The sequence below is a fragment of the Dipodomys merriami genome, unplaced genomic scaffold (assembly GCF_024711535.1).
Source record: "Dipodomys merriami isolate MVZ:Mamm:240054 unplaced genomic scaffold, mDipMer1.0.p SCAF_2, whole genome shotgun sequence".
Lineage (NCBI taxonomy): Eukaryota > Metazoa > Chordata > Mammalia > Rodentia > Heteromyidae > Dipodomys > Dipodomys merriami.
This window is the reverse complement of record NW_027203381.1, coordinates 50397527-50418204: the sequence shown is the minus strand read 5'-3', so window position 1 is coordinate 50418204 and position 20678 is coordinate 50397527. Positions and strand designations below refer to the sequence as shown.

At 39.0% G+C, this 20678-nt stretch overlaps 1 protein-coding gene across 8 annotated transcripts in view; it reads right to left on the bottom strand.

Annotated features, from left to right (window-relative positions):
• Cep76 (centrosomal protein 76) overlaps positions 1-20678 on the bottom strand; it is a 31322-nt gene that overhangs the window by 9511 nt on the left and 1133 nt on the right. For 4 of the 8 annotated variants that reach the window (XM_070029598.1, XM_070029600.1, XM_070029601.1 and 1 more), the window contains exons 2-10: positions 20480-20635; positions 19384-19459; positions 17974-18198; positions 16601-16786; positions 13013-13110; positions 10348-10476; positions 6307-6495; positions 4007-4173; positions 2449-2782 (exon numbers count right to left, since the gene is read on the bottom strand). In XM_070029598.1, the coding sequence (XP_069885699.1) occupies positions 2449-2782; positions 4007-4173; positions 6307-6495; positions 10348-10476; positions 13013-13110; positions 16601-16786; positions 17974-18198; positions 19384-19459; positions 20480-20635 (1560 nt within the window). Of the gene's footprint in view, positions 1-2448; positions 2783-4006; positions 4174-6306; positions 6496-10347; positions 10477-13012; positions 13111-16600; positions 16787-17973; positions 18199-19383; positions 19460-20479; positions 20636-20678 lie in introns of those variants that run through there. The other 4 variants (XM_070029603.1, XM_070029604.1, XM_070029605.1 and 1 more) reach the window with 3 other exon arrangements.

Here is a 20678-nt window from a genome sequence, read left to right as displayed (position 1 = left end):
ACCCAGGCCCAGAGTTCAGGCCTCATGACTGACCAAAAAAAATAAAATAAAATAATCTATGTGGGAAGGGGTGGGGAGAGTGAGGCAGGGGAGGAGAGGGAAGGGATAGTGGGAAAACAACAAGGGAAGAGAAAACAATGCTCAACAAGAAATGTACTCATTGCCTTACTCATGTAACTGTAACCCCTCTTTACAGCATCTTTACAATAAAATAAAAATTTTAAAAAATCTATGTGATTCATAGACAAGAGATTTGATTTTAATTAGTAATACAAAAATGCAAATTAAAGCCAGAACTGAGTACCATTTTACATACAATGAGACAATAAAAATAGAAACAAGCCTGGGGCGGGGTGGGGGGGGGGGAGTGAAAAAAATCCAGGGTTTATTGGGAGGCAGTAATGAGATGCAAACTCAGGGCATCAAACTTGCTAAGCAGGTGCTCTACCGCTCAGCCATAAATAATTTTTGTGCCAGTTATTTTTGAGATAAGGCACTTCTTGCCTAGACACATTTAGGTCCTATAGTAGTTGATGACAGGTGCATACCACTATGCCCAACTTTATCCCTTGATATGGAGTCTCATTGGCTGGCCTGGAATTGTAATTCTCCCAATCTTAGCCTCTTATGAAGCACATACTGTTCTCAATAGTTGAAATGGGTGTTTCTTGAATTTTTCTGCCTAAGCTGCCCTTAAACTTAGCCTCCCAAGTAGCTAGAATTACAGACACAAACCAAAGGGTGCAGCATAATTCAATATTTTAATGGAGCAATTATCTGAATAAGCCACTTCATAAAGAGGAATACTAATAGTGATATTCCACAAAAGTCTGATGTAAGTCCAACATTCCTCATTTCTAGAAGGAAGCAATAATTATATAAAAAGTAGTGGATCCAGCAATTTTTGAGTCTTAGAATTGATCTCTCATCATTTTTAAAACTTCAAGCTTTATAAAAGCAGGGACTGTAAGGGGATGGGGGCCTGGTAAAAGAGAAATAGACTTGTTTTTGTTAGTGCAGGGGTTGGATATCAGGAGAGGGTAAGTCTGACAGAGAGAATGAAGGAGTTTAAGTTGAATGCCATCACAACAGATTAAATGGCTGGGCACCAGCAGCTCACATCTGTAATCCTAGCTACTCAGGAGGCTGAGATTTAAGGACTGAGGACAGGAAAGCCCATGTAAGACTCTCATTTCCAATTTAACCACCAGAAATCTGGAATTCAAGCCTCAGACCCAATACAAACAAACAAGCAAACAGATTAATTCTAACTATGACAACCTGTTGAAGATATTTTTGAGCAGGGAGGGAGAGCAGAGAGTGACACAGAGGATAAGCCTGGAATACAGCGCAAATGTGGAAATACAATGAATGAAATCCTTCCACCCCTATATAACTAATATAAGAAAAAGAATAGAAAGCTGGATGCCAGTGACTCACGCCTATAATCCTAGCTACTCAGGAGGCTGAGATATCTGAGTATCATGGTTCAAAGCCAGCCTGGGCAGGAAAGTCCATGAGACTCCTATCTCCAGTTAACCACCAGAAAACTGGAAGTGGCACTGTGGCTCAAATGGTAGAGCACTTGCCTTGAGCAGAAGAGCTCAGGGACACCACCCAGGCCCAGAGTTCAAGCTCCACGACCAACCAAAAAAAAGAAAGAGAACAGAGGAGGTGATGGAGACAAAATTTGTCTGAACCCCTATATTTTTGGCTAATTAGTAGAATATCAAAGACATTTATGAAAAATAAGATCAGACGATAAATCTCCTATGTGTTAAATATTTCAATAGTCGTTCATACTGAAAATCTTCTAATGTAATTCTCATGTAACTATGTTTGAAACATTTTTTTGCCAGTGAGATAACATGCTTTTATCATTATATCTTTGAATAGCCTATTATTTACCTGAGCTAGAACATTTTATATAAAAGAGAAGCTAAGATAGCAAGAGAACACTTCATAAAGATGTGCTGTTAAAATTTATTTAAACAGCACACACTGTTTTAATCAGAAGTCATTAGAAATAATTCAATGAAGTGCCCTCATCATGTAAGAAGCAGTTAGGTGAAGAGCTGAGGGTCAGCGCCCAGGCCCAGAGTTCAAGCCCCACGACCGACAAAAAAACAAACAAACAAACAAACAAAAAAAGAAGCAGTTAGGAAGACCAATAGAACTCCAGGATGCATTAAGGGAGAAAATAATATGGAATGAGTTGATAGTATATCAATTAATGCCACATTTTCAACTGCAATACCAAGTCTAATTTCAATCAATACACCTTAACAGATAGAAAATGAAAATATCAGGAATGAAAAGAGAAAAAGAAAGGTAGGGACTGTATTTGCCTTTTTTGATTAGGATAATGACTAGCACTATCATACATACTAACAGGAAAAAAAAAACCAGATAAGCTTACAATCAACTATTTCAATATTAGTTACTTACTTTCCTGTGTTCTGACACCAGGAGCCTCAGCTGCATTTCTATTTCATTACTTGTTACTGATGCATCAATTGTAGATGCACACAGGGGTGGGAAAGGAGGAAGGGATGTGGTAGCTCCTGGAGCACACACAGACTTAATTGCTTCTTCGCTCATGGGTTTCCACTTAGATTCATCATTCAAATCAAACACGCACGTTTCTACTGCATCTGAGGGTTGGCAATTTCCCAGGAACATCTGATGGTTGAAAACACAACCAATGGTTCTATATGGGTACAATGGTTTGGGCTGTTCAGCAGATGGAGGTTCATCGGGATTGATAGGTTTGTGGATGTACCTAAAAAAAAAAAAATCAAACAATAATTCCCCTAGTTACAATTCAAAAACTACAAAGACGGTATCCTGTGAAGGAAAAAAAAGTTATCCAAACAATTAAGGCCATAAAGTTTAATACCTGTTTTTCCCTAGGCTAACTACATGGTATATTTATAGAAACCAATTTTATTCCATGAACAACAGACTATTCTATGCCCACTGTCAAGATAAAAAAAATTAACCTTAGAAGATATAACTAAAATAGCTATACAGTAAGCATAACTAATCAAAATGATCATCAGCCAGGAAGAAAAGAGTGCCCAATGCTGTTATCTTTAGAACTCTTAACACTTAAGAGAAAACCTGAGAAAGAATATACAAGAATAATTTAAAATTGTAAGACAGCAATATAGCAGAAACAAAGAAAAAGAAGAAACTCCAGGAGAGAGGAGGCTCACTTCAAAAATATGACAAACTAAGTACTGAAATAAATATTTAGTGGGATTACCACCATGAAATTGTTACCCAATTAAATTTTCCAAAGAAGACTCTATGCCAGGTACATACAGGCTCATGCCCATAATCCTAGCTACTTAGGAGGCTGAGATCTGAGGATCAAGGTTTGAAGCCAGCCCAAGGCAGGAAAGTTACCATAAGCAAAAAAGCTCAGAGGGTCCAGAGTTCAAGCCCCAGGATCAGCACATAAAACAAAAACTCCCTAATGTATAATCCAAACTTATGTGCTAACTTAGGGATGATGATCAAGAAAAAAGTTTACCAATTACATAAAACTAAAAGTCAATGTGACATATTTCTATCAATATTATGTGGTAAAGAATATTTTAGGAGTACCATATTTTTCCTTAGATTTCATTACTTAGCTGCTATAAGTGAAATAGCTTTCATAGTTTCAAGAAAAAAACTTCTAATAACTGAAGTATAAGCATGTACCTTTGAATAGCATTGTTATAAATGAAATTTCTCTAATTTAAAATACTTAGGGCTGTGCCAGGTGCTAAAGCCTCATATCTATAATCCTAGCTACTCAAGAGGCTACTCTGAAAAAAGGCCAGGCTCTTAAGTTCAAACCCCAGTATCAGCACAAAAAGAAAGAAAAACATATGACTGGGAATGTACCTCTCAAAGGTAGTGTCAAACTTAGCATGCACAAGACCTGGGCTTTGTACCCAGTCCTATAAAAATAAATATTTATGCTTTAGTATCCCTATGAAGTTAGTTGACTAACCTGTGTCCTGTTAAACTCTCCCAAAAAGTGATGGTTCCGTCAGTTCCACAAGTCATAACCCATGCATGCGGTACCCCTTTTGCCTTGGTCCCAACACAGACAAAGGCTTCTAATCCGTATCCAAGAAGAAGACTACACAGAAGATTAGCATGATCTTCACAATCTCCCTACAAAATGAATTTAAGCATTTAAAATAAAATTAAGTATTCATATTATTTCATTAAGTACAAAATTACAATGAAAATTTACTAATAAATGTTTTCACATTAGTCCCATGTTAAGCTGAAACAATGCAAGAAAAAGATACACTAATTACTTTTCTAAGTTAGTGCTCATAAATCTGATGGTCCTAACAGTATATAGGAGGCATTTAGACCCAGAAGTTTACAAAGAACTCAGTCTTAATGGAAGGAAAACTAAGAGGCTTTAATAGATGAAGAAAGGACATGAATGGGCAAGCCAACATATCATTCAGTTAAAAAAAAAAAAGAAAACTTGTGAGTTATAGTGTATATATTTTAAGGAATTTTAAGGAAATAGGTATATATGAAAAAGGAGGGGAAAAAGCAAAGTTATCATAATACTTTCCATTAGGGTAATATATATATATATATATATATAGAGAGAGAGAGAGAGAGAGAGAGAGAGAGAGAGGTGCACATGCTTCTCTTTTTTTCCAAATTCCCTTTGATACAGTTATATACAATTAAAAAAAATTATGAGCCAGCTGAAATGGCTTATTCCTGTTAATATCAGCTCCTTAGAAAGCAGGTATCAGAAAAAAATCAGTTAACACCAGCACAAGGCAAAAAAGCAAGATCCTATCATAGCCAGACCAGTGACTCATACCTGTAATCCTCTACTCAGGAGGCTGAGATCTGAGTATCACAGTTAGAAGCCAGCCCCGGCAAGAAGTCCATGAGACTACCAAATTTACTTCCAAAAAGCCAGAAGTGCAGCTGTGGCTCAAGTGGTAGGTAGAGTACTTGCTATCCTTGGACAAAAAAGGTAAGGGACAGCACAGCACCCAGGCCCTGAGTTCAAGCCCCAGGACTATCACACTTACACACACAAGTAGGACCTGAGTAAATGCTAACACTGAATTATACCATTGAACCATTGTTCTCATCTCCTATTCACTCTATACCTGGTTCCTTTTTCAGTTTTTTGGGGCACAGGGTCTTCCTAGATAGCCCAGGCTGAGCTCAAACTTGTCAATCTCTACCTTCCATCTCCAGAATGCTGTGATGACAGGATTTTGTCACCACACACAGCTCTATAACTTAATTTCTAAATCACATTAAGGAAGAAACTACAAAAGCAATTTAAAGATGCTGATTCTTTATGGGGGAAAGGGCAAGAAGTGGTACAGGATGTTGAACATATAGCCTCATGCTTACAAGGCAGGCATTCTACCTCTTGAGCCATTCCTCCAGCTTCTATTTTTGAGGTAGGGTCTCACTTTATGCCTAGGTTAGCCTAGGTTGAAATCCCACTTATGCTTCCTAATGTTGCTTGTGTGCCACCATGCCCAGGTATGAGTTCAGATGGAGTCTCACTAACCTCTATTTTGCCTTGGCTGGTCTTGAACTATGATTCCCCAATCTGCCACCTAAGTAGGATTATAGGCTTAAGCTACTGCACCTGGCTCTTAAGTTGTTCCCTTTATATACTGATATTATATGTTATTTAAAAATGGTATTGGGGCTGGGAAGGTGGCTCAGTGGTAGAGAGCTTGCCTTGCATGCATGAGGCCCTGGGTTAGATTCCTCAGCACCACATAAGCAAAAAAGAAAAAGCCGGAAGTGGCACTGTGGCTCAAGTGGTAGAGCACTAGCCTTGAGCTGAAGAGCTGAGGGACAGCGCCCAGGCCCAGAGTTCAGGCCCCATGACCGGACCCCCCCAAAAAAACAACAAAAAACATGGTATTAAAAAAAGTTTAAGCCAGGCACTGGTGGCTCACACTTGTAATCCTTGCTGCTCAGGAGGCTGAGATGTGAGGATCATGATTCAAAGCCAGCTTGGGGAGGAAAATCTGTGAGACTTCTCTCCACTGAACTAAACTACTAAAAAGTCTAGAAGTAGAGCCATGGCTCAAGTGGTAGAGCACTAGCCTCAACTCAAGGATGGCAACCAGGCCCCAAGTTCAAGCTTTAGGACCAGCACAAACAAAACAAAAACTTGACTTGTTCCAGCTGACAGCATGTACATGTGCATTTTTCCTAAAGTAATTCTTTCATAAGTATACTATCATTTCCAAATAGCTATGTTGTACTGCTGTAATTATGCGTGTATGGTACCTTGTTTCTACAGAGAAAGGCCAGCAGAGTGCACCACTGCTCCTGTTTACCTCCTCCTCCAATAACAGGAGCGCGTTCATAACCAAGGACATTAACAAATCTTGCTGCTTGCCTTGGGGTATCCAGAAGTCGTCCAGCTCGAAGTGGTTTGACATAGGAACACACTGGTCTATTTATCCCATTCTCATCCTGGAAAAAGAGGGGAAAACATTATCATTATCTATAGCTATGCTACTGTGCAGTTTAACACCAAAACTTTTCTAAATTTTAATAAATTAAAATTAAGTAAAATTCGGGCTGTGAAGGCTCAGTGGTAGAGCACTTGCCTTGCATGCATGAGGCCCTGGGTTTGATTCCTCAGCACCACATAAGCAGAAAAAGCCGGAAGTGGCACTGTGGCTCAAGTGATAGAGTGCTAGCCTTGAGCTGAAGAGCTGAGGGACAGCGCCCAGGCCCAGAGTTCAGGCCCCATGACCGACAAAAAAAAATTAAATTAAATTAAATTAAAATTGTTTCAGTTACATTGTGAGTTCTCAACACAGCTGGAAGGTACCACATCAGAAAACACAACACAGAACATTTCTATTATTGGAGAAAGTTCTGAGAAGTAGGGCCTGAACATTGGAAATGCCCTTTTCAGACTATGTTATAATAGGTTCCTAGTTTTACTTTAGTTTTTAAGATTAGATTGACTGTCTTAACAGTTGTTCCTTAATTTCACAGCTAGTCAAACACAGGAAGGAAATCAACTCAGAAATTACATATTATTCTAACTATACAAACAGAAGTAGCCGTGACATGCTGTTTGATCTTACAAAGTCATTTTCCCCTTCCTATACTATTAGCCAACTAACTACCCCATGCAGAAACTAAACCATTCTTAGTGTATCCTTAGTATAGGATAGGATCAGGAATATATGGTAAATCTAGATGAACATACAGTATCTGAGAAGCATAAATCAAAATAATATACCATTATATATAGAAGAATCTATATGGAGTGATATATATATATTTATATATATATAAACATATAAATAGGCAGATAATCATTCTTCAGAATTTACAGCTATATGCACATTCAGTACAAATCATACTTTAATTTTTTTTTTTGTCGGTTGTGGGGCTTGAACTCTGGGCTTGGGCGCTGTCCCTGTGCTCTTCAGCTGAAGGTGTGAGCACTCTACTGCTTGAGCCAGAGCGCCACTTCCAGTTTTCTAGTGGTTTATTGGAGATAAGTTTCACGGATGTTCCTGCCCGTCTTTGAACCTCGATCCTCAGATCTCAGCCTCCTGAATAGCTAGGATTACAGGCATGAGCCACCAGCACCCAGCTTTACTTTAAATTTTGGATTCTGGGGCAAACAGACATCTGAAGAAATCTCTGGCCATAAAGAAATGCAAATCAAAACAACATTGAGATTCCACATAATCCCAGTTAGAGTGGCCATTATCAAGAAAACTAATAGGGGCTGAGAAGGTGGCTCAGTGGTAGAGTGCTTGCCTTGCATGCATGAGGCCCTGGGTTCGATTCCTCAGCACCACATAAGCAGAAAAAGCCAGAAGTGGTGCTGTGGCTCAAGTGGTAGAGCACTACTAGCCTTGAGCTGAAGAGCTCAGGGACAATGCCCAAGCCCAGAGTTCAGACCGCAAAACTAACAAAAGGCAAAACAAAACAAAACAAAAATAATAGCAGATGCTGGAGGGTATGTGGCCAAAGGGAATGCTACTATACTGCTGGTGGGAAAGTGAACTTGTTCAACCATTCTGGAAAGCAGTATGGACATTCCTCAAAAGACTAAACATAGAGCTTCCCTAGGACCAAGCAATCCCACTCCCGGGCATTTACCCAAATGACTACAAATCAGCCTACATTAAAGCCACCAGCACAACCATGTTCACTGAAGAATTATTTACCATAGGTAAGATACAGAATCAACCCAGATGCCCCTTAGGAGATGAATGGATCAAGAAAATGTGGTATATATACACAACTGAATTCTATGCTTCCATCAGAAAGAATAACCTTGCCCCATTTGTAAGGGAATGAAGAGACTTGGAAAAAATTATAGTAAGCAAAGTAAGCCAGACCCAAAGAAACACAGACTGTATGGTTTCCCTCATTTGTGATAACTACAATATGTCTGTAAATCTACAAGTTAATCCAATGGATAGTAAAAGACAAATAATTATATTTGGACATGATTAAACTGCACTTTAAGCATCGCATAAGCATCGTAGTGAGAACATAGGAGGATATTCTTAGGAGAGGATCACAATGGCTCAATAGCTATGTGCATTATGACCATATAAAATGAGGCATATTGAAATGAACTCCAAAAAATGGAAACAAGGTTTTTTTTAAATTGTACTGTTTGCAGTTATTTCTTTTTTTCCTTCTTTTTTTCCCTTTGGTCTATTCCCTGTTGTCACTACTTTTTATTTCTGTACCCTTTGTCTTATATATATGTTTATCTGATTTGGAGAAGGGAAGAGGAATCACAGAAATGGTAGGACAAAGGTTGAACCCACTCAACAGTGACACTAAATGAATTTTACAACTTGGAGGGAGGGGAGATGAGATGGGAAAAAGTGGGAGAAAATGGAGGGGTTGCATTGTTCAAAAAGAAATATACTGCCGGGCGCCAGTGGCTCATGCCTGTAATCCTAGCTACTCAGGGGGCTGAGATCTGAGGATCACAGTTCAAAGCCAGCCTGGGCAGGAAAGTCCGAGAGACTCTTATCTCCAATAAACCGCTGTGGCTCAAGCGGTAAAGCGCTCACCTTGAGCTGAAGAGCGCAGGGACAGCGCCCAGGCCCAGAGTTCAAGCCCCATGACTGACCAAAAAAAAATAAATAAACATACTGATTATCTGACTTAAAAATTGCAAATCACCTTTATAATAAAATTTAAATTAATAAAAATTTTGGAGGGGGCTGGGTAGGTGGCTCAGTGGTAGAGTGCTTGCCTCGCATGCATGAAGCCCTGGGTTCGATTCCTCAGCACCACATAAGCAGAAAAAGCTGAAAGTGGCGCTGTGGCTCTAGTGGTAGAGCACTAGCCCTTGAGCCGAAGAGCTGAGGGACAGCATGCAGGCCCAGAGTTCAGGCCCCACGACTGAACAAAAAAAAAAAAAAAAAAATTTTGGATTCTGATCTCCAGAATCGCAGAAATACAATGTATGATACTATCTCCCAATGCGGGGAAGCCACAGCTTCTAGTCACCATATGATCACAAGGGTAAACAACTAATCCTCTACAATAAAATTTGTGGCTAAGCTATGATGCATGGCAGTTTAGATGTACTTTCAACTTCCAGTATTTAATTGATGTAACTCCATCAGAAGTAAAAAAGCATCTGTAGTTTAAATTCTCCAATTAAATACTTCTGGTCACCACTGGCTTAGAAATCTTGGTTCTACAGAATTATTACAATTAATATTGTTTTTGCTTAACTCTATAACAAAAATATGTCCAGAGCCCTTGTTTAGCACACAAGAGCTGAATTTACAAATAAATCACAACATGTCCAACTAGTTAATTATTTGGTTGTAACTATAAGGCCAGGGTTTAGTCTAGTAAAACAAATTTTATCCACTTTTTGTTGTTGGTGGTGGTTGTGGGGCTTGAACTCTGGGCCTGGGTGCTGTCCCTCAGCTCTTCAGCTCAAGGTTAGTGCTCTACCACTTGAGCCACAGTGCCACTTCTGGCTTTCTCTGTTTATGTAGTACCAAGGAATTAAACCCAGGTCCTCATGCATGCAAGGTAAGCACTCTACTACTGAGCCACCTTCCCAGCCCCAAATTTTATCTACTTAAATGGAATACATTTAAGTAAAAGGCTTAAAAGCCCAGTAGCTAGTATGAAAAGTAAAACAAACATTGTATTATGCTACTCACCTACTCAATGAAATAATTATAAGAATCAACATTTTATTTTAGAAACAAATTCACATTTTCTACAAATGTAGAATTAAATATTTACGTATGCAACACTAAATCTCAAATACAGGCATTAAACTGTTGAATGTAATTTACCAACCTGTGCAAAAATCTTAACCAGTCGTGAGTTGTGTGAGGGTCGAATTTGCAAATATTCTCTCCACCACTGTTTAGCATACACGAGAAATAATCGTTCTTTCTCTGCAGTTTTTTGACGTTCTAAGGCAAGCTTGAAATTAAAAGAACATATATTTCTTAATTTCCTTTCAATCTCTTTAACTACATGTATATAACAATTACCACCATCCTTGTCTGCACCTACATCATTTCTTATTTGTAAGAGCCTCAACACTTTCCTATTTCTAGTTACCCCAGTACCTCATTCAGTCTTTCCATGACAGTCAAAGTAAGCCAGGTACCAGTAGCTCAGGTCTGTAATCCTAGCTACTCAGGACTTTGAGACCTGAGTAAGAATCACAGTTTGAAGCCAGTCCATGCAGGAAAAAGTTCATGAGACTCATCTCCAATAAACTACTCAAAAAAAAAAAAAAAAAGCTGCCGGGAGCTGGGCACTGGTGGCTCACGCCTGTAATACTAACTACTTCAGGAGGCTGAGATCTGAGGATCACAGTTCAAAGCCAGCCCAGGCAGGAAAGTTCATGAGACTCTTCTCCAATAACCACTCAGAAAAGCGGAAGTGATGCTGTGACTCAAGCAGTAGAGCTCTCACCTTGAGCTGAAGAGCTGAGAGACAGTGCCCAGGTCCAGAGTTCAAGCCCCACGACCGACACACACACACACACACACACACACACACACACACACACACACACACACACACACACACACACACACACACACACACACACACACACACACACACACACACACACACACACACACACACACACACACACACACACACTGCTGGGTACTGGTTGCTCACACCTGTAATCCTAGCTTCTCAGGAGACTGAGATCCGAGGATCATAGTTCAAAGCCAGCCCTGGCAGCAGTTTGTAAGATTCTTATTTCCAATTAACCAGCAGAAAACCAGAAGTGGTGCTATGGCTGAAGTGGTAGAGCACTCACCTTAAACTCAAGAGCTAAGGGACAGGGCTGGGAAGGTGGCTCAGTGGTAGAGCACATGCCTTGCATGCCAGAGGCCCTGGGTTCGATTCCTCAGCACCACATAAGAAAAAAGAAAAAAGCCAGAAGTGGCGCTGTGGCTCAAGTGGTAGAGCTCTAGCCTTGAGCTGAAGAGCTGAGGGACAGCGCCCAGGCCCAGAGTTCAGGCCCCATAACCAGACCCCCCCCCCCCAAAAAAGCTAAGGGACAATGTGCCCAGTTCAAGCCCCAGGACCAACCAAAAAAAAAGCTGAGGTACAGCCACAGCTCAAGTGGCAGTGATAGCCTTAAGTAAAAGAAGCTCAGGAGGGGCTGGGAAGGTGGCTCAGTGGTAGAGTGCTTGCCTTGCATGCATGAGGCTCTAGGTTCGACACCTCAACACCACATAAACAGAAAAAGCCACAAGTGTCACTGTGGCTCAAGCTGTAGAGCACTAACCTTGAGCTGAAGAGCTAAGGGACAGCACCCAGGCCCAGAAATCGAGCCCCATTACAGACAGACAAACACATATGAATGATCATTTCCTTGTTTAAAACACTTCAATCATTTCCATTATGCTCTACACCTCATTGGGCTTTAAATTTGATAGTCTCAGCACTGTTTAGACTACTACGCTTCTTGCCATGCAGATTTTTACCTACTTTAATCACTTGATACTAAGTGATTAAATCCCTCAAATCCCTCTGCCACACATTACCCTGTTACTTTCCACAGAGAACTTTCTACTACTTGCTATTGTTTGCTGCGTCCACCAGAAATTATCTATCTATCTATCTATCTATCTATCTATCTCCCTATCTATATCCTAGCAGAAGCGTGAGAAAATACTTCAAAATGTTAAATTTTACATACATAAATGTATATACTTTTTAAGAGTTTCATCAGGATGGTTCTCTTCCCCATCTCCTTTTTTGTTGTTGTTGTTGTTGTTGGCAATGCTAGGGATCAAACCCAGGGCAAGGCACATAGTAAGCAAGCATTCTACCACTGAGTAGAAGCTATTCAAGTCCTTGCTTTGCAATTCTGACCTGGTTCTGCATTCCCCAAACTACATTACTGATTTCCCTATAGGAACAATACCATCATTATTTTTCTCATCCCTTTTGTTAACCTTTGAGTACTAATCTAAAAGTAACTGTTATCATGCCCTCCATCTCAGGCCCTGACCCCTCCGACAAAACCAGTTGATCTGTTCAGGCCTAACTGCAGCCGGCCTTCAGCCCTAGCTGTTTTTCCCACTTCACTTCCCGGAGCCCTGTTTTACCCCAGCCCCCAGCTCCATCAGGGAAATGCTGCCTAATTGTAACTGTTATAATCAGAAAACCCCATCCCAGCTATATGCCATCATTAGCATTCAGCTGACAGGCATACACACAGATTTCCCATACTTCCTGCCCCAAGCCCCCTGACTATAAATTTGACCTTAAACAAAGGATGAGTGCTATTCTCCCTCTCATTGAGGGAGGTGGCCTTGTCAGCCTTGCTGACAATAAAACTCCTTTTCCTATATGTGACTGTGTCCATGTGGTCTTCTGGGATGGTGACATTCAGTAACAAATTATAATTTTCTGAATAAAAATTATTTTATAGGATCAATAAATACTACAAAAAACATGCATAAAGAAGAAAACTATTTACCTGTGTATTCACTACTTCTTGGGATAATGTTTGATTGAGTGCTGGGTACATTTCAAGTTTTATATTTAAAATTCCCACAGAAACTTTTGATTCTGTGCCTGCAAACATAAATATGTATATGTTAATACTTATATTCAGAAATCAAATACTGCATGGACTTTTGGTGTGTGGTTATGTGTCAGTACTGGGGTTTAATCTAAGGTCCCAGATGCTATCCTTAGTTTTTTCACTCTAGGCTTTACTCTACTACTTCCAGATTTTGGGGGGAGTGGGGTGGGGTAGAGTGGGGTGGGGTGGGCAGTGTTAATTGGAGATGAGAGTCTCATAGACTTTCTTGCCTGGGCTTGATTTGAACCATGATCCGCAGATCTGTGTAGCTATCATTATAAGCATGAACCACCAGCACCTGGAAAATATTGCATGTATTTACTCAACTAAAGTCTTAACAAAAGTAATTTTAGGACTGTCATGCTTTCCTATTTAAATAGAGTACTTAATATTAACTTTAATATGCATGTTAAAAATGACCAATTCCCCAGGCACTGGTGGCTTGTGCCTGTTATCATCTTTACTCAAGAGGCTGAGATCTGACGATCAAGGTTCAAGTCAGCCACAAGAAAGTCCATCAGACTTTTATTTCCAATTAACCACCAATAAGCCAGAAGTGAAACTGTAGAGCATTATTAGCCTTGCATGCCTGAGGCCCTGGGTTCGATTCCTCAGCACCACATAGCAAAAAGAAAAAAAGCCGGAAGTGGCGCTGTGGCTCAAGTGGTAGAGCGCTAGCCTTGAGCTGAAGAGCTGAGGGACAGCGCCCAGGCCCAGAGTTCAGGCCCCATGACCGGACCCTCCCCCCCCCCCAAAAAAAAATAAGCCCAGAGACAGTACACCGGTCCTGAGTTCAAGCTCCAGGACTGGTGAGCACGCACACGCGCACGCGCACGCGCGCACACACACACACACACACACACTAGTTCATTTTTCATTTACAAGACCATTTATCTACTAGTAAGAGACATATTTTCTTAGTTACCTAATCACATTTTTTACACCCTGATTTAATAATTTGTGAATTTTTCTTCATTAAATACACAGTACCAACCAGACTTACATTAAATACAAATCCAAAACACCTGCTAATTGTACCTCCATGAAAAAAGCAGAAACTATACTTGGTCATATACAGTAAACCCACTTGCTCTTTCTTCTTACTATAATCACTTGAGTACAAATTTTTCATTCATGCTTAGACTTAACAATTAAAAAAGTCATGTGCCAGTGACTCACATCTGTAATCCTACTTAGAAGGCTGAGATCTGTGGATGATGATTCAAAGCTGGCTCAGGCAGAAAACTCTATGAAACTCATCTCCAATTAATCACACTGTCACTCTCTCTGTCTCTCTCTCTTTCTCTCTCTGTCTCTCTCTCTCTCTCTCTCACACACACACACACACACACACACACACACACATACACACACACACACACACACACAGAGCCAGAGTAGAGTTGTGGCTCAAGTGGTAAAGCACTAGCCTTGAGCAAAACAGTCCAGGGACAGTGCCCAGGCTCTGAGTTCAAGCCCCAGGAATGCCATAAAAAAATAATTAGAAACCAGCAGGGTGCTGGTGGCTCTTGCCTGTAAACCCTAGCTACTCAGGAGGCTGAGATCTGAGGATTACAGTTCGAAGCCAGCGTGGGTAGAAAAAGTCCATGGGACTCTTATCTCCCATCAATCATCTAAAAGCCAGAAATGGAGCTGTGGTTCAAGTGGTAACTTTGAGCAAAAGGGCTTCAGGAAAGTACCCAGATCCCAAAACCACTACTGAAAATTTTTAAAAAGAAAAAGGAAAATACATTTCACATTAGAACTAGTTTACATTTATTTCTTCAGCAAATCAGTGTATGTTGGTTTCCACATTATAATTATAACCATAGGGCTATTTCTGAAGGCATATAACTAGGATTATTTTTTTTAATACAACTATATAAAGCAAACATTTTTTCCTCTAGTTTTTATTTGACTTTAAATTCAAATTTTTATTAAGGCTAGGCTGTCTATAGCCTTGTTTCACACTAGGAATAATCTTCAGTATTCTGAGTCAGACTTAAAATTCAAATTATTAAGGATAGGCTGTCCACAGCCATGTTTCATTCTAGGAATAATTTTCAATAACAAAGTAATTCCACTATATGTTATATATAAAATACAAGTGGGGTGCTGGGAGGATGGCTCAGTAGTAGAGTGCTTGTCTTGCATGCATGAGGCCCTGGGTTCAATTCCCCAGCACCACATAAGCAGAAAAAGCTGGAAGTGGCATTGTGGCTCAAGTGGTAGAGAGCTAGCCTTGAGCTGAAGAGCTGAGGGACAGCGTGCAGGCCCAGAGTTCAGACCTCCCAACTGACAAAAACAAACAACCACAACAACAACAAAAAAAGGTGGGTTTTGTTTTCTTCATTTTAGCAGAAATATATTACATAGAAAGCAGTATGCAAGATTCCAAAGAAATAATGATAAATTCATCATTTTAACCTTTACTACTTAGTCCTACCGATATTGAGTATGATGTCATCTCTTCCAGGACTCAGTGCACTGAAAAAGGCTAGAAGACCTACTCCCTACTTTAAGAAGCACTAGTCGGAGCTGGGCATGATGATGTAAACCTGTTATCCCAGCTCTGAGGGGGCTGAGGCAGGATGCCAGACTAGAAAAGCTTGTCAAGGCTGGGAATATGGCTCAGTGGTAGAGTGATTGCCTAGCATGCATGAAGCCCTGGAGTTCAATTCCTTATACCACATAAACAGATAAAAGCCTGAAGTGAAGTGGTGCTGTGGCTCAAGTGGTAGAGCACTAGCCTTTAGCCAAAGAGGCTCAGAGACAGTGCCCAAGCCCTGAATTCAAGCCCCATGACAAGCCAAAAACAAAAACAAAGTTTGTCAAGCTAAAGCCAGACACCAGTGGCCCATAATCCTAGATACTCAGGAGGCTGAGATCTAAGGATCAAGGTTCAGAACCAGTCCAGGCAGGAAAATCCATAAAACTCTTATCTTCAATTAATCACCAAAAAAAGTAGAACTATGGCTCAAGTGGTACAGCACTAGCATTGAGGTAAAAAAGCTCAGAGACAGTACCCAGGCCCCAAGTTCAAGCCTAGGACCAGCCCCCCCCCAAAAAAGTTCAAGACTAAAAAGACAGAACCATAATACCTCTATCCTCCCTCCACCCCCCCCAAAAAGAACCACTGTACTATGTGTGCTAGAGAGTAAGCTATTTTAGTAGATGTAAGGACATTACTTTTCTTTATACTCAGACTTATTCCAATATATAAGCAAAAAAAAAGTTTTGAACCTCAATTTTTCTGCACTAATTTTACTGAAAAAAAATTTTCCCCTTAAGGTAAAAGGCCAGACTAACTCTAAAGTACTACATTGCTTATTTCTTAATATATTCCCTCAGGTTACTATTGTAATCCTAATAAAATTCTGTTTTACAGGTTTCTCTCCTGGCCTATAAAACTGCTCTGAAGATATAAAATGCATTTACAAACTGCCTACAAAAAGTTAACAATGACACAAATCATCATACCTACACCCATAAGTTCCACAGTCAGACTGGTTACTCCATTTTCTGAGCCCAAAACAGATCGCCATTCCAGAAAATAAGATGCTATTAAAGTGGTCTCACCAAATATATCTGTTTTGATTAATACCATATGAATTGGATCACTTATTGATAACATTGTTGTTGAATCAGCCATTCTAGTTCCATCACCTAGCAACATAAACCAAAAAAGAAATATACCACGTTATTTATTTACTTAGGGAACATAAAACAGTAATTTTCTTAAAAGTATACTAAATAGAAGGCTTATAGAAAACCAGAGAATAATTTGGTAATGTCTCAAAAACCATGCCAGAGCCTGGAAATAAAAGTCGAGTCCTATTTTCACTACTTTTTTTTTTTTTTTTTTTTCAGTCATGTGGCTTGAATTCTGGGTCTGGGTGCTGTCCCTGAGCTCTTCAGCTCAAGGCAAGCGCTCTACCACTTAAGCCACAGTACCACTTCTGGTTTTCTGGTGGTTAATTGAAGATAAAGAGTCTTATGGACTTTCCTGTCTAGACTGACTTTGAAACATGATCCTCAGATCTCAGCCTCCTGAGTAGCTAGAATTACAGGAATAAGCCACTGGCACCCAGCTCACCACTAACTTTCGGTGAGTAGAACAATTATGAATTACCTAATTAGAGCATAATCAATGCTTTCTAATCCATAAGAAGTCACTAAGGTAGGGAACCTTTTCCTACCAAAGGTCATTTGGATATTTATATCATTCGCCAGCCATACAAAATGATCAATTCAGGAAGATGACTGAGAACAGCCTACGACAAGTGTCTGGCTAACCCTAACCCTGTCACGTACCAAATGTTTGTGGGTCTCATGCAGCTCATGTGCCAGATATTCCCCACTACTGCTTTAAAACTACTTGTATGCTACAATACAAAACCATCAAATGTCAACTTTAATCTTCAAACTACCTTTATTCTCTAGCCTCCAGAAGTTTATTATCTACACTGTATTACTGACACAAAACTGAAAGATCTACCACCTTAAATCCAGCAAATTATCCCATTAATATTTTTATAGAAGAAATCTATATTAAAACCCCAAATTACAAAGGTATAATTGGTAACTGTGCTTACTTCATGATTATAAAGTTTTCTAGGTTGACAACTAAAAGGCATAAAATAGAACTTTGTTACTGTCATTCTCCACTATCACGCTGCAACTGCTTAATATTTAGGGAAAATTTGCAAACAGAATAAAAGAAAGATGAGAAGTCAAATCAAAATCAGCAAGAGATTTATCCACTAAAAATCTCCTCTAATAGCAAAAGTTGGCACCGTTGTTCTACAATACTTAATAAAGATCTGCTCAATTAAATGACTATTAATGCTCACCTAAGCTTTCCCTGTGTACTTCAAGTAAAAAGCCATCATGAAAATCTGGTTCACAGGCACATGGAACAGGTTTAGAACGAAAACGTTGATTCCGATAATGTAAACATAAGGTAAAAGTTGAACAAACTTGTCCTGGTAAAGGCTCAGGTTCTTGTAGATGTTCCAAGAAAGCTTTTCCACCCAAAACCTGAAGGTAAAGATACCTCCGTGTTGGATCAATATTAGCTGTAAAGTGTAGCAATAAATATGAGGAAACTGCCAAACAATTTAATGAATGTGATCAAAACATAAGGAAACAACTTGACAACCAAAGATTAAGAGAGAATAACAATTTTACTATATTATATAGCAAGATTATTTGCTTTCTGGGAAGGAAATGTACATTATGGTATTCTTTTCTGAGTTTATATTCTAGCTATTTTCAACAATGAATTCAGAGCCCAGATCTTTTGCTTTTTGTTTAGTTTTATTTTGTTTTGTGCTTTAAGTATCTTGCCTAGGCTGGTGTATTTCCTAGTCTGACATTTTCTACATAGGGCAGACTGGCCTCAAACTTGAGATCCTTCTACCACTGTCTCCCAAGTTCTGGGAGAACAGACCTGGGCCCCCACACAGCTGTACTTTTCACTTTCTGTTTATATATGTTTTATGTAACTTCACTTTCATAAACCAACTTAGCAAGCATATTTGTCAATTATTCTACCATTAAAAAAGCAAAACATTGGAGAGGGAAGGGATGGTAGGGGGGGAAAAAAGGAGGAGGTTACAATGCGCCATAGAAAATGTACTTATTACCTTATTCATGTAACTGTAACCTCTCTGTACACTATTTTTATAATAAAAAACAAAAAAAAGCAAAAAAAATTCTGTAAAATGAATTATTAAGATATAAGAAACCAGTCTACTTGTTTTTGCATGCTCTGTGCTATATATAAAATCTTGAGGGGCTGGGAAGGTAGCTCAGTGTAGAACACTTGCCTTGCATGCCAGAGGCCCTGGGTTCGATTCCTCAGCACCACATAAGCAAAAAGAAAAAAGCCGGAAGTGGCGCTGTGGCTCAAGTGGTAGAGCACTAGCCTTGAGCTGAAGAGCTGAGGGACAGTGCCCAGGCCCAGAGTTCAAGCCCCACGAGCGGACCCAAAAAAATAAAAAATAAAATAAATAAAATAAAATCTTGAGATGTATTTTATATAAAACAGAAACTAAGGACCTGAACTCAAGTGCTAAAACACATGCCAAGCAAACACAAGGACCTGAGTTTTAATCCCTAGTACTGCAAAAAGCTAACTAGGGACAAAAATGTATTTTATTTTGGAAATAAAAACTGAAATATTTCCCATCAATAATACTATAGCACAGTAATATACCATCACTAATCACAACTAAATTCATGTAAAAGCATATACATACTTTTTTTAAATGTTGATTGTTTATCAAAACCAACAGCATGTTTCGGAGAGGAAGGAAGTTCTTGATCAACACTGTCCTAGAAAGATTTTTTTTTTAATTAGAAAACAAAAATTATAGTTAAGAAAATGCTAATAATGGAACTAAGCACTGACCCACAAAAAGCCCCATGTCCTCCGGAAGACAGAGGCGTAAGGATCAAAAATTTGAGGCTATATATTGCAAGTTCTAAGCCAGCCAGGGTTACTATGGAAGACTATCTCAAAAAAAATATATATATATAAACAAGAAGCCCCTTATTTTCACTAGTCTAATTAAAATAATTTAAATACCTGCATAAAAGCTATAACTGGTCACTCCTGAAAGTTGAATTACTAAGAAATTAAATTGTCTATCAACCTTGTCACCCACAGAAAGCTAAAAACAAATTCTAAAAACCTTAGCAAATTTCAACAAAAAACCATGAACTTATTTTAATAGGGTGGCATTAATCCAGTAGAGGCTGATATTAGGTCAACAGATGGTTTTTGTAAACCTCAAAAACCCCTAAATAAATAAGTAAATAAATAAAGCCATATTACAATAATTCCTTGGTATACTATGAAGTCCACCCTATTTTTATAGTATCGAGGTCACAGTTTTTCATTATTACCTCATTTTCAAAATAGCACCTATAACTGTACACTGAGAAGCTAACTACTGACCTATTTGTATGAAGATATGAGGGCTCTTACATAATTTTTTAACAATTTTATACTTTTATTTTAAAATAATTGTTTTAAAAATAAGTTTAACTTAAAAAGTTATAGAATAACTAACTTTGTTAAATAGTAAACTGACTAAAATGTGTTTAAGTTTCAGACTTAGAGATTAAGAAAAACCACTGAAGACAGGAATTAAGCATAAAACTTCAATCATATTGATATATATATACTATTTGCCTTACTCCAGCGTAGAGCTAACTTCAACTTGAAATAAGGATATTATTAGACAGAATGAACAAAGTGGTTTTACAGAAAGGACAGACCCCAAGTAAAGACCCTATAAACAGTGAGTTCCAAGTGCATATTCATTTCTACTTTTCCCCTACATTACTCACAGGAACAAAATTAAGTTCTTTCATCACATCATCAATGATTCCTCGCCGTCTAAGGGCTTTGATCAGATCTTCTGTTGATAAATGTTGTTGGTCAGGTGACAATTCTTCACGTATTGTTTCCGCAAGAATTTCCCTTATTCTGCCATGGACATCCATCTGAAGAAGACTCACAGTATAGTTTACAACATTACAAAGCAAT